General features: G+C 57.0%; 1 protein-coding gene across 2 annotated transcripts in view; it reads right to left on the bottom strand.

Annotated features, from left to right (window-relative positions):
- Positions 1 to 12196, bottom strand: part of PPP2R2B (protein phosphatase 2 regulatory subunit Bbeta) — a 62912-nt gene that overhangs the window by 7418 nt on the left and 43298 nt on the right. For both annotated transcript variants that reach the window (XM_066559927.1, XM_066559928.1), the window contains 3 exons: positions 8148 to 8245; positions 6742 to 6907; positions 5335 to 5447 (listed from right to left, as the gene is read on the bottom strand). In XM_066559927.1, coding sequence (XP_066416024.1) covers positions 5335 to 5447; positions 6742 to 6907; positions 8148 to 8245 — 377 coding nt within the window. The remainder of the gene's footprint in view (positions 1 to 5334; positions 5448 to 6741; positions 6908 to 8147; positions 8246 to 12196) is intronic.

The raw sequence follows: 12196 nt of genomic DNA, 5'->3' as shown, positions 1-12196 counted from the left end.
CGGGGAGCATGGAGAGCACAGGGAGCATGGGGAGCACAGGGAGCATGGGGAGCACAGGGAGCATGGGGACCATGGAGAGCACAGGGAGCACGGGGACCACGGGGACCATGAGGACCATGGGGAGCACAGGGAGCACGGGGAGCACAGGGAGCACGGGGAGCACGGGGACCATGGAGAGCACAGGGAGCACGGGGAGCATGGGGAGCATGGGGACCATGGAGAGCACAGGGAGCATGGGGAGCACAGGGAGCACAGGGACCATGGGGACCATGGGGAGCACAGGGAGCACAGGGACCATGGGGACCATGGAGAGCACAGGGAGCACAGGGAGCATGGAGAGCACGGGGAGCACGGGGAGCACGGGGAGCACGGGGACCTTAAGGACTGGCTGTCAGTGCACCAGTGCAGCATGGGGGTTGTGCAGAGAGAAAGGGTTCAGTGACTGCCCTGGGCCAGCCTGGGCATGCAAACAAGCCCAGCGAGGGCTTGGGCAGTGGATTCTGCTCAGTGAGATGACTCTGTGGCCAGCACAGCTCGCAGCCACACCCTGGGCTAGCTCCTGTCCCCAGGCCAGGCTGACACCCAGACCGGCACCTGCAGCTCCCGGTGCCCCAGCACAATTCCCTGCTCATTCCTACTTTGCAGTCACTCTCAACCTTAAGCCAAGAACATTCTCCACACATTACTTCAGAGCCAAGTCCTGGGGAGACTTTTTTTATGTCTGGGACTTGGCCTGTCAGCAGGTAAAACCCCACAAGAGGGACAAACCTGGTTATACATGAGTGGTTTGCTGAAGTGGGGATTTTTATCTGCTACAGTGGCAAGAATCTGCACAGAAATATGGAAACCAGTGTGCCCACATGCTGCAAACTCCTGCTTAAGGGGATCAGCAAGGAGGATTTAACCCTGAAAGCACTAACACTTTGAGGCAGGAGCAGTCAGGAATTTGTGAGGAGCAGACAGTGAGCTCATTCCCCAGCAGCAGCACAGGGGACCCTGCCTTGGGACAGCCAAGGGGAGCAGCTGCCCAGCCAGGCCTCAGCAACAGTTGAGACACCAATGGGACAGTGTGACACCAACTGGAACTGGTTCTTGTGTTTTTTTGAAGCAGGCACAGGCCAAATGAACTTCTGCATACCCCAGCCAGATCAATCAGCACTGCCAGAACAACCCTGAACAGCAGAGACCTCCTTGTGCACGCCTCTCCAGCTCCAGAGCCCACCTCAGGACAGGCTCTGGTGTCACACACACCCATTATTAAACGGTAATTCAGTTTAACAAAGTGCATCAAGTACGCAGAAATACTGTGTCAAAGAAAATAAAACACTAATAAATTCAGTTACTTTCTGCTTTCAGGAAGGGGGGCAATGCCAGTCACTTTTCATTTAAAACAACTTAAGTCTTAATTTTGATCCCTGCTTTTAGCAGGTACCCCATGCCTGCCACTCCCTCCAAGCACACCTGTGCAGCTACAGCAGGACACACATCCCTCTCTGGTGAGGGCTGGGCAGGGGCAGTGCCGGGCCAGCACAGCCCCTGCTCCTCACCAGCACAGCTCAGCGAGCTCCACAGGATTTGCTCAGGGGGATTAGCCAAGCTGAAGCTGGGATTGACCCCAGCCTTGAGTCTCCGAGAGGGAAGCTGTAATCCAGTCCCTGGCAAATCAGGGAGCAGGGAAGTGCCCAGGGATAAATCCAGTGAGTTTTCCACCTGCCCCAGCGGCCCAGCTCCTCCAGGCACACCCCCCAGAATTCATTTCCTACCTACATCAGTTACATTATGTGACCGCCCAATGCCACCTCAAGCTTAGCATTTTGCAGACAAAATGAGCATCAAACACTGTTTTCATGGCAGAGTTCACAGTATGAAGTGACAACAGAATTGTGTCACATTTGACCTGCCCTGTGACATGCAGAAGGGACCTTCCTGCAGCAGGACAAAGCTGCTGCCTCACTGCTCGTCCACGCAGCTGATGGAGCTGCTGCTTCCCTCTCTGGGCCCTGCCTTGTCACTGAAATGCTCTGCAGAATGTGCACAAGGAGAAGAGGCAGAAAGGCAGCAGCAGCACAGCCAACCCCCTCCAAGGCATCTCCCATCCCAGCCACACTGGGACTATCCCTGCCTGCATATGGAACACAACCCAAACAGGGGAATCAGATGCAGCGGGGCACAGCGCAGCCTCCCTGGGAAATCTGAGTGCTTCCCCAAAATGGAGACACAAACCAGGATTTATCATGGAACTTGCTGGAACTGAGAGAGTGAAGTGGCAGCTCTCAGAGAGGGCTCTGTGACAGCCACAAACATGAAGGAACAGGCACGGAATGGGCTGGGCACTGCACCCCCAGCAGCAGCGCAGGCTGCAGCAAGCACCCACAGCACCCAGCACCTGCCCCCGGGACAGGGGCACTGGGGCTGTCACCCCAGCCTGCCCTGTACTGGGAGCTGCCAAAGCCAACACATCCCCTCTTTGAAAGGTTTCACCCCTGGATATCACTTGTTAATTATCTCCTAGCACGTCCCAAGGCTCAGGTACTGTGAGTGGTGCTTGGGAGCACACCAAGGCACTCACACAAGGGGCTGCAGCTATTAGACTGGGGGCAATGCAAATCACCAGAGCTCTTCTGATGACAGCAAACACCTCACTACACAGCCTGAGCAGAGTTAAATATTCCTTTTGCACTGTGTGGGTTAGAAATTCCTCAGAGGATGATGCTCATCAAGTGCATTTAAACCATTTAGCCAAATGGATGAGAAATTATGGCAGCAAAGTGCATTAAAACCCTTTTTTCACTTATCTGTGGTTGAAAATTAAACCATGGATGGATGTGGCTTTAATTTAAAACATACCCATCACAGGACAATTACACGTCAGATTTACACCAAGCTGCAGCAAAGGGTTACAGCTATTGTAAATATCTGTCTAAGTAAAATCATCAAAACATTAGATAAAAGAGGGCTGGTGGAAGACTCCTCAATCTTCTGTCCTCAGGGACCAGGGGCACTGCCTAGCAGGTATAAGCATCACACCAACACTTGAAACGTGTTTGCCCTCCCAGTGCCCGGCGCCTCTGCCAGCCACTCACCAGGGCAGAATTCCCTGGGTAGGAACGGAGTGCCTGACCCCAGAGCAGTGGCAGACCCCAAACAGCAGCTCCTGCAGCCACACAGCACTGAGCTGCTGCCAGGAGCGCATGGCTGAGAGTAAAGCAGAGGCAGAAGCTTTGGCGGCAGTGAGTGGACTCCAACCCTGTTTGGTTCTCTGATATTTCAGTATGACTTTCTACACGGGAGAAAGAAATCCCAGGGTCTTCCCAGTGTGTTTGACCAGAGAAGGAAGCACCACCTGGGATAACACCCTTAACACTGCTGCCTTTCAAATCCTGCCTCCCAGCCTGCCAAGGGCTGACAGCCCCTGCTCTGACAGCCAGGCACTGAGCAAACCTCTCCAACGGGCTGTCAGATATCACCAGGTTAGGCTGGAAATGCTGCCTGAAACATAACAGCAGATACACATCTACATGAAATGAATGCTCTCTTGTTCTGTAAAGAAAAACGCTGCCAGTCACCAGGAGCGGCCCTGTACAGAGACAAGAATTAACTCCTGCCCAGGGCAGGCACAGGGGCACTGCAGGTCCCAGGGCACACAGGTGACACGGCACACAGGTGACACGGCACACGGGGGACACGGCACACGGGGGACATGGCACACGGGGGACACGGCACACGGGGGACATGGCACACAGGGGACACGGCACACGGGGGACACGGCACACGGGGGACACGGCACACGGGGGACATGGCACACGGGGGACATGGCACACGGGGGACACGGCACACGGGGGACATGGCACACAGGGGACACGGTACACAGGGGACACGGTACACAGGGGACATGGCACACAGGGGACACGGCACACAGGGGACACGGCACACGGGGGACACGGCACACAGGGGACACGGCACACAGGGGACATGGCACACAGGTGACACGGCACACGGGGGACACGGCACACAGGGGACACGGCACACAGGGGACACGGCACACGGGGGACACGGCACACAGGGGACACGGCACACAGGGGACACGGCACACAGGGGACACGGCACAGAGGTGACGTGGCACACAGGGGACATGGCACACAGGTCCCACAGCACACAGGGGACATGGCACACAGGTGACACGGCACACAGGGGACACGGCACACAGGGGACATGGCACACAGGGGACACGGCACACAGGGGACACGGCACACAGGGGACATGGCACACAGGTCCCACAGCACACAGGGGACATGGCACATGGGGGACACGGCACACAGGGGACACGGCACACAGGGGACATGGCACACGGGGGACACGGCACACAGGGGACACGGCACAGAGGTGACGTGGCACACAGGGGACATGGCACAAAGGTCCCACAGCACACAGGGGACATGGCACACAGGTGACACGGCACACAGGGGACATGGCACACAGGTCCCACAGCACACAGGGGACATGGCACACGGGGGACACGGCACACAGGGGACACGGCACACGGGGGACACGGCACACGGGGGACACGGCACACAGGGGACACGGCACACAGGGGACACGGCACACGGGGGACACGGCACACAGGGGACACGGCACACAGGGGACATGGCACACAGGTGACACGGCACACGGGGGACACGGCACACAGGGGACACGGCACACGGGGGACACGGCACACAGGGGACACGGCACACAGGGGACACGGCACACAGGGGACACGGCACAGAGGTGACGTGGCACACAGGGGACATGGCACACAGGTCCCACAGCACACAGGGGACATGGCACACGGGGGACACGGCACACAGGGGACACGGCACAGAGGTGACGTGGCACACAGGGGACATGGCACACAGGTCCCACAGCACACAGGGGACATGGCACACAGGTGACACGGCACACGGGGGACATGGCACACAGGTCCCACAGCACACAGGGGACATGGCACACGGGGGACACGGCACACAGGGGACACGGCACACGGGGGACACGGCACACAGGGGACATGGCACACAGGGGACACGGTACACAGGGGACATGGCACACAGGTCCCACAGCACACAGGGGACACGGCACACAGGGGACATGGCACACAGGTCCCACAGCACACAGGGGACATGGCACATGGGGGACATGGCACACAGGGGACACAGCACAGAGGTGACGTGGCACACAGGGGACATGGCACACACACAATTCCCAGGGCACACAGGTCCCAGGGCATGCAGGTGGCACCAGCAGCAATTTTCATCCAAGGCCCCACATCCTCAGCCGCCCTGGTCCCCCCACACTCACCCGCAGCACGGTGATCATGGAGGGGTCTCGCAGTCGGCCATCCTCGTCCTTGAGGTTGTATCCCTCCGGTCTCTTGTCCCGCTCGCTGACCTTCCATAGCTTCACAGTCTTATCTGGGGAGGAGCAGGGAGAGCATCAGGGCGGCTGCTCCCTGAGCCACCCACTGATGGATGCACCAAGGCTGGAAAAACCTCCGGTGCCCGAAGTGCCACTGCTGGAAGTGGTGATAGAGGCACCTGTGCCCACAGCAGGCTGCTGGTGCAGAGCCTGCACAGGAACAAAGCTGTGCAGGGCACCCTGGCCCTGGGCACGCCCCTGAGCCATGGCAGGGCGTCTGTGGCTCACCCAGGGTCACTCTGACCTTCCCATGCAGCACTCACAGGACTGAGGGCAGCTCCCAGCCCGGCAGCTCCCTGCCTCCTCCCAGCGCCTGTGCCACAGAGCCCCCGCAGAAGGAGCACCAGGAACACGTGGGGTTACTCTGAATAATGGTGTTTTCTTCGCTCCCTCCTGGCAGGGACTCCATCCATAGTTTATCATCACTTCCACCAGGTTTCATACAAAACCCAATCATCCATCTTCATTTTCTCTCTTACACTCCAAAGCATTGCCAATTAATTTTGTTTTTATTAACATGCTCTATTTTCGGGGGGGGGGGTGGGGGGGTGGGTCACTATAAAATGTTAGTGCAACAGTAAGAAGAAAAAGAAACAGAATAACACAGAAGGATTTCCAAACTAATGTTTTGATAACCTGCCTGCATATGGAACACAACCCAAATGGAAGGTGTAAATCCCTGTTAATCAAAAAACTATTTAAAAACTCAATTTACAGAACATTATGCTTTATAATTAATCTTCATTTCATTTCAATTATTCTCCCCCAAATGAGTTTAATAAGTCTTTGAATCTTATTACAATGATCAATAGAGTCAATTCTATAACACAAAGTAAGTTGGTTATGGAATATAATTAGACCCCCTCCCTTTCCCCTGAAGTAATTAAGTCACATCCATCTTAAGGTTCCATTCATCCCAAGTAATATTCCTAGATCCCCATGATATTTATCAGAACATAACATGGAACTGCTGAGCCCAACATGACTGCAAATTGAAACTAAACACCTGCAGTTTGTCTTAAAAAAAATAAAATTCCCAGGATCCTGAGAATAAAAACTACAAGTTGTCAGGGCAGAAGCCTCCCTCTCTCCCTCAAAGGGAGGGGCTGTGTGAAATACACCTGGTGCACAGGGACTGAGCTCTGCCAGACCCATTCCCCCAGGACACCCTGCAGGTGCTACCCTGCAGGGAGAGTTTTCAATGGCAATTTCCCCGAGTAAACAGCACAGAGAGGACCACAGCTGGCAGAGGGAGCCCGGGCCCTGAAGCAGGGCAGCATGGCCACGCACCGTTGGTGGAGAGCAGGAAGTATGCCGCGTTCTGCTGCGGCAGCCATCGGATCTTGTTGATCTTCTCCTCAATTTCCAGGCTCTTCAGGTAATCGAACTCGGGCTCGTGGCTCTGGAAGGTGCTGTAGACATTGTACTCTCCCCTGCGGTGGGGCTGGTTCTTGCTCTGCAGGGACAGGGAGGAGGAAGGCGCTGGCAGCAGCTCTGGGGTTCCGGGCTGGGGGCAGCGAGTGCAGGGCTGAGTGCCCGGGCAGAGCCTCGGCTGGCACCACAGCTCCAGGTGTGCTCGGAGGGAAGGGAGCAGGAATGGAGAGGAAATGGAGAGGGAATGGAGTGGAAACAGAGAGGGAACGAGAGGGAATGAAACAGAAACAGAGCAGGAATGGAGTGGCAATGGAGAGGAAACAGAATGGGAACACAGTGGGAATGGAGAAGAAATGGAGAGGGAATGGAGTGGAAACAGAGAGGGAACACGCCAGGGATGGGTCCCACCCCGCTGTCTGTCCCTGGTAAATGGCTGGGACCGAGTGCCAGCTCCTGCCAGGTGCTGAACCCAGCACTGAAGAGCTGCTGGCAGCAGCCACAAGTACTAGGATGGGCAGCCTTGGTTTGGGTGGGTGGGTGAAGCCCCACATGTCCCTTTCAACAGGAGCTGAGTGGATAAATTCAGAATGATGCTGGAGGCCCAAAGTTCAGGAAAAACAGTAGAATAATGAAATGAGAGTAAAAGGAGAAATGAACTAGTGCTGGAAATGCTGATGAGGTGTCTGCACATGTGATGGTTAACCCTGAGTTCTCTTCAGTGTATGTAGAAATAATTTTAAAGCCTTAACTTTGAGAAAAATATAAAACCATCATCAGACAATGACTTGTCTCATGCCCAGGTCTGATGCATTCCTTCCAGCACAGCTGAGGACAGGTCCCACTGACTCAGAGCAGAGCAGCTAATGGGGACAGCTCTGGAAATGGTGGGGCCATCCCAGGTGGCAGATGCAGGGCCATGCTGAGGGCCAAACACACACTTCTCCAGCAGGCACAACCTCCAGCTTCCAACAAAGCATTTGCTAGCACTTCCTGAGCAAAGTTTTGGAAGGGAAACTAATGTTGCATCCATCTACACTTTCCAGCATTTTGGTGGTATGAGGGGTTCTTGGGGTGGGCGCTGGTCACACGCTCAGATGTGCTGCCTGACCCCTGTTACACCTGGAGCAGAAGAATGCAGGCAATGTGATCTTTGGAAGGTGTTTGGCAGGAGGGAATCTGGCCCTGCTGATGTTAATGGCTCCTTCTCAGTTTGTGTTATGCCAGGAGAGCCCTGAGCTCAGGAGTGACACAGGCGGATTAGGGAACAGCAGGACACTTCACTGGAAGGGTAAAACGGGCATTCTGCATTCACTGGCACTTACCTCCTGCTCACGCTGAAATATCACAACCCGGCCCCCCTTGTCCCCTGTGGCCAGCAGCTCTCCAGTGTGGTTGAACTCAACTGTGGAGATGATGTCAGCTGGTAAAGAGAAGACAAAGACAATTTAAGTAACTGCTTTCCACAGGCATCCAGGGAGCACCATGCCCTGCACAGCGACATGCCTGGTTGGTACCCTGTGGCATCTCCATAAATCCCTGTTTTCCTACCATCTTCAACACTAAATGGGCCTGGGATTATGCTGTCATGGCCCCCTGCCCTGGCCTGTGCCCCAGCCCTGGTTCCAGAGGGATTTCCAGGTGCTGTGCCTGTGTTAAATGCAGCCTGAGCACTGCTGTCAGCAGCAGGGGCCAGGGCTGGGCAGCACAGCATGGCACAGCATGGCACAGCATGGCACAGCATGGCACGGCATGGCACGGCACAGCACAGCATGGCACAGCATGGCACAGCATGGCACGGCATGGCACAGCATGGCAGAGCATGGCACAGCACAGCATGGCACAGCATGGCACAGCATGGCACAGCATGGCAGAGCACGGCATGGCACGGCATGGCACAGCACAGCATGGCACAGCATGGCACAGCACAGCATGGCACGGCATGGCACGGCATGGCACGGCACAGCATGGCACGGCATGGCACAGCATGGCACGGCACAGCATGGCACAGCATGGCACAGCATGGCACGGCATGGCACGGCATGGCACGGCACGGCATGGCACAGCATGGCACAGCACGGCATGGCACAGCATGGCACAGCACAGCATGGCACGGCACAGCATGGCACAGCATGGCACAGCATGGCACGGCATGGCACAGCACAGCACGGCACAGCATGGCATGGCACAGCATGGCACAGCATGGCACGGCATGGCACGGCACAGCACAGCATGGCACAGCACAGCATGGCACGGCATGGCACGGCACAGCATGGCACAGCATGGCACAGCATGGCACGGCATGGCACAGCACAGCACGGCACAGCACGGCACGGCACGGCATGGCACGGCACAGCATGGCACAGCACAGCACGGCACGGCATGGCATGGCACAGCATGGCACAGCATGGCACAGCATGGTACGGCACAGCATGGCACAGCATGGCACAGCATGGCACAGCACGGCATGGCACGGCACAGCATGGCACAGCATGGCACAGCACAGCATGGCACAGCATGGCACAGCATGGCACGGCATGGCACGGCACAGCATGGCACAGCACGGCATGGCACGGCATGGCACGGCACAGCATGGCACAGCATGGCACAGCATGGCACAGCATGGCACAGCACAGCATGGCACAGCACAGCATGGCACAGCATGGCACGGCACAGCATGGCACAGCATGGCACAGCATGGCACAGCCCAGCATGGCACAGCATGGCACAGCATGGCACGGCACAGCATGGCACAGCATGGCACAGCATGGCACGGCATGGCACGGCATGGCACGGCACAGCATGGCACAGCATGGCACAGCATGGCACAGCATGGCACAGCACGGCACAGCATGGCACAGCACAGCATGGCACAGCATGGCACAGCATGGCACAGCATGGCACAGCCCAGCATGGCACAGCACAGCATGGCACAGCACGGCACAGCATGGCACAGCACAGCATGGCACAGCACAGCATGGCACAGCATGGCACGGCACAGCATGGCACAGCATGGCACAGCATGGCACAGCCCAGCATGGCACAGCCCAGCATGGCACAGCACAGCATGGCACAGCATGGCACAGCATGGCACAGCATGGCACAGCATGGCACAGCCCAGCATGGCACAGCCCAGCATGGCACAGCACAGCATGGCACAGCAGGCTCCCCTCACACCCTGGGGAGCTGCCCACACCTTTGGGGTGACGCAATCACTCCTGGGACCTGGGCAGGGCTTGGTGCCGGCTCGGCCCCAGCATCTCACCTGAGCCCCGGGCTGCTGGGCAGAGCTTGCTGCCCCTGGCCCCGGTGCCACCCTCTGCCCGGCCGGTGCTTTGCCCTCACCCTCACAGCAGAGGGAGCAGACAAATAAAGGCACCTTTGTCCTCTGTCCCCGAGCTTCTCAGGTAGAACAGCTCAGGTGACCACGTCTACATCGCTGCTTTCCCCTGCACTTTGCTGAACCTCCAAGGTAAATGAAGGTGGTGCCTTTCAGCCCTCCATCAGCTGAGAAGCCACTGCACTCACACCGCTGCCCTTCCCCACAAACCAGGTACCATCTCCAGGGTCTGGGCTTGGTGGCAGAAGCCAGGGGACACACAGAGACCTGTAACTGCTTTAATCTGCAGTGTTTACCCTCGAGGCAACGCAGGCAGAGCTGCTAATGATTGGATTTATTTGGCCTATTTTTAGAAGAATGTCAGAGGTTAATTCCACAGCAATTACTGCCCAACTGGTGCTCACCCACTGCCTGGGGAGCCAGGCTGTGGCAGCACGAGGCTGGGAACTGGAAGAATGAATGCAGCCTTGGAGCCTCAGCACTGGGGCAGGATGGATCCTGCAATGAACACTCGGCCACGACAGCTGCCAGCTCGCTGCTGCCTTTGCACTGCCTGCCCTTCTCACTCCTGCAGAGCAGCACTGGCAGGGCTGCGGCCCTGGCTCAGGGGCAGGGCTGGGTGCTGGCCGCGGGTCAAACACTGGCCGTGCTCTCGGCCATGGCACTGCCCAGGCTGCGGCCACCAGCACTCAGAACTGCTCTGGTCCCTCCTGTGTGTTAGCTCTGGTGTGTGCCAGCAGAGAAAGCCTCAGAAACACAACCTGAGCTGTCCCCTCTCCCTCTCCAGGAGTTCTATCCCAGATACAGACTGGAAAGCTACCTCAGCAAACGAGAAAAGACAAAATGCAGCAAGTGGCCCAAGCTCCTGGTGCAGCTCAAACACCACTGAGGGTTTGTCTTCCAGGATGCCAGCCCAAACACCAAACCCACAGCCCTTGCTGCAGCATCACCCAGACAGGGCCCCTGAGAGCCCCCTCACACCCATGGGCTCCCCCAGAACAGCACCTGTGTGCCCCAGACAGCATCCCAGCTGAGCAGGAGACCTCTGTGTCTGGCACCAAGTCTGCTCAGCAGCCCCAGCTCAGCCCTGGCTCTCAGAGAGGTTGCAGTGCTGCAGCAGGTGACCCCACCCTGGAGAGCATCACTGTGGAGCCACGGGCTGAGCTGGTGTCCCCGGTGTCCCCAGGGTGTCACGGGGATGGCACTGGGAACAGGCTGGGAGCAGCTGCTCCAGCAGCAGCCAGGGCACTCAGTGGCTGTGACTGGGCAGTGCTAACATGCACCTCATAATGGGACATGCTGCTTCCTTCTAAAATTACTCAATTGAAAATGTACCTGTTTTGCTCTATTTAATCCTCTCCATTACCAGCTGCCAGTTTTAGGTCATTCCCCTTTCAATGAATTAAAAATAACTTTGTGTGCTGCAGTGAGGAGTTTTTCAGACATGATCTAATGCACCAGCCTGTGAGCAGGGCTGTGGTCTGACACCAGGGCCAGGCACCATGGACACCCTTGTGCCCCCCAGCCCAGCCCCATTTACACACTGCCCCCACAGAGAAGGGGCTTTCATGCCACAGATCCCCCAGACCTGCTGCTGGCTCATGCCCATCATCAGAACTTCAGACAAGGATACCAACAGAGCCTGGCTAACTACACCTTTCATGTGTTAAAAAAATACCCTAAATATCCAAAAACCCTCTTGTGAGTAGAAGTATCCAAGCCAAGCCCAAATCCACCCCAGCTGACAGAGGCATCATTCCCCCAGCACCCATGGTCTGGGCACTGGCTCTTTCCCTGGTGTGTCTGGGCAGTAGCAGCAGCCTGGCACAGCAGAACATCCTGAGGGCAGCTGGGGGAGTCCCATGGAGGTGCCAGCTCAGGAGTGGCAGCAGCTCCTTTCCAGAGGTGCCTCTGAACAGACCAGAGGTCGGTCATGGTGCTGCACACCCCACCTGCTGCCCTCGAGGGACAGACAGGGTGGTCACCAATGAAAATGCACAAAATGCACATGCATTCCTGTTGAGGTGATCAATA

The sequence above is a fragment of the Molothrus aeneus genome, chromosome 15 (assembly GCF_037042795.1).
Source record: "Molothrus aeneus isolate 106 chromosome 15, BPBGC_Maene_1.0, whole genome shotgun sequence".
NCBI lineage: Eukaryota > Metazoa > Chordata > Aves > Passeriformes > Icteridae > Molothrus > Molothrus aeneus.
This window is presented reverse-complemented; position numbering and strand designations above follow the sequence as displayed.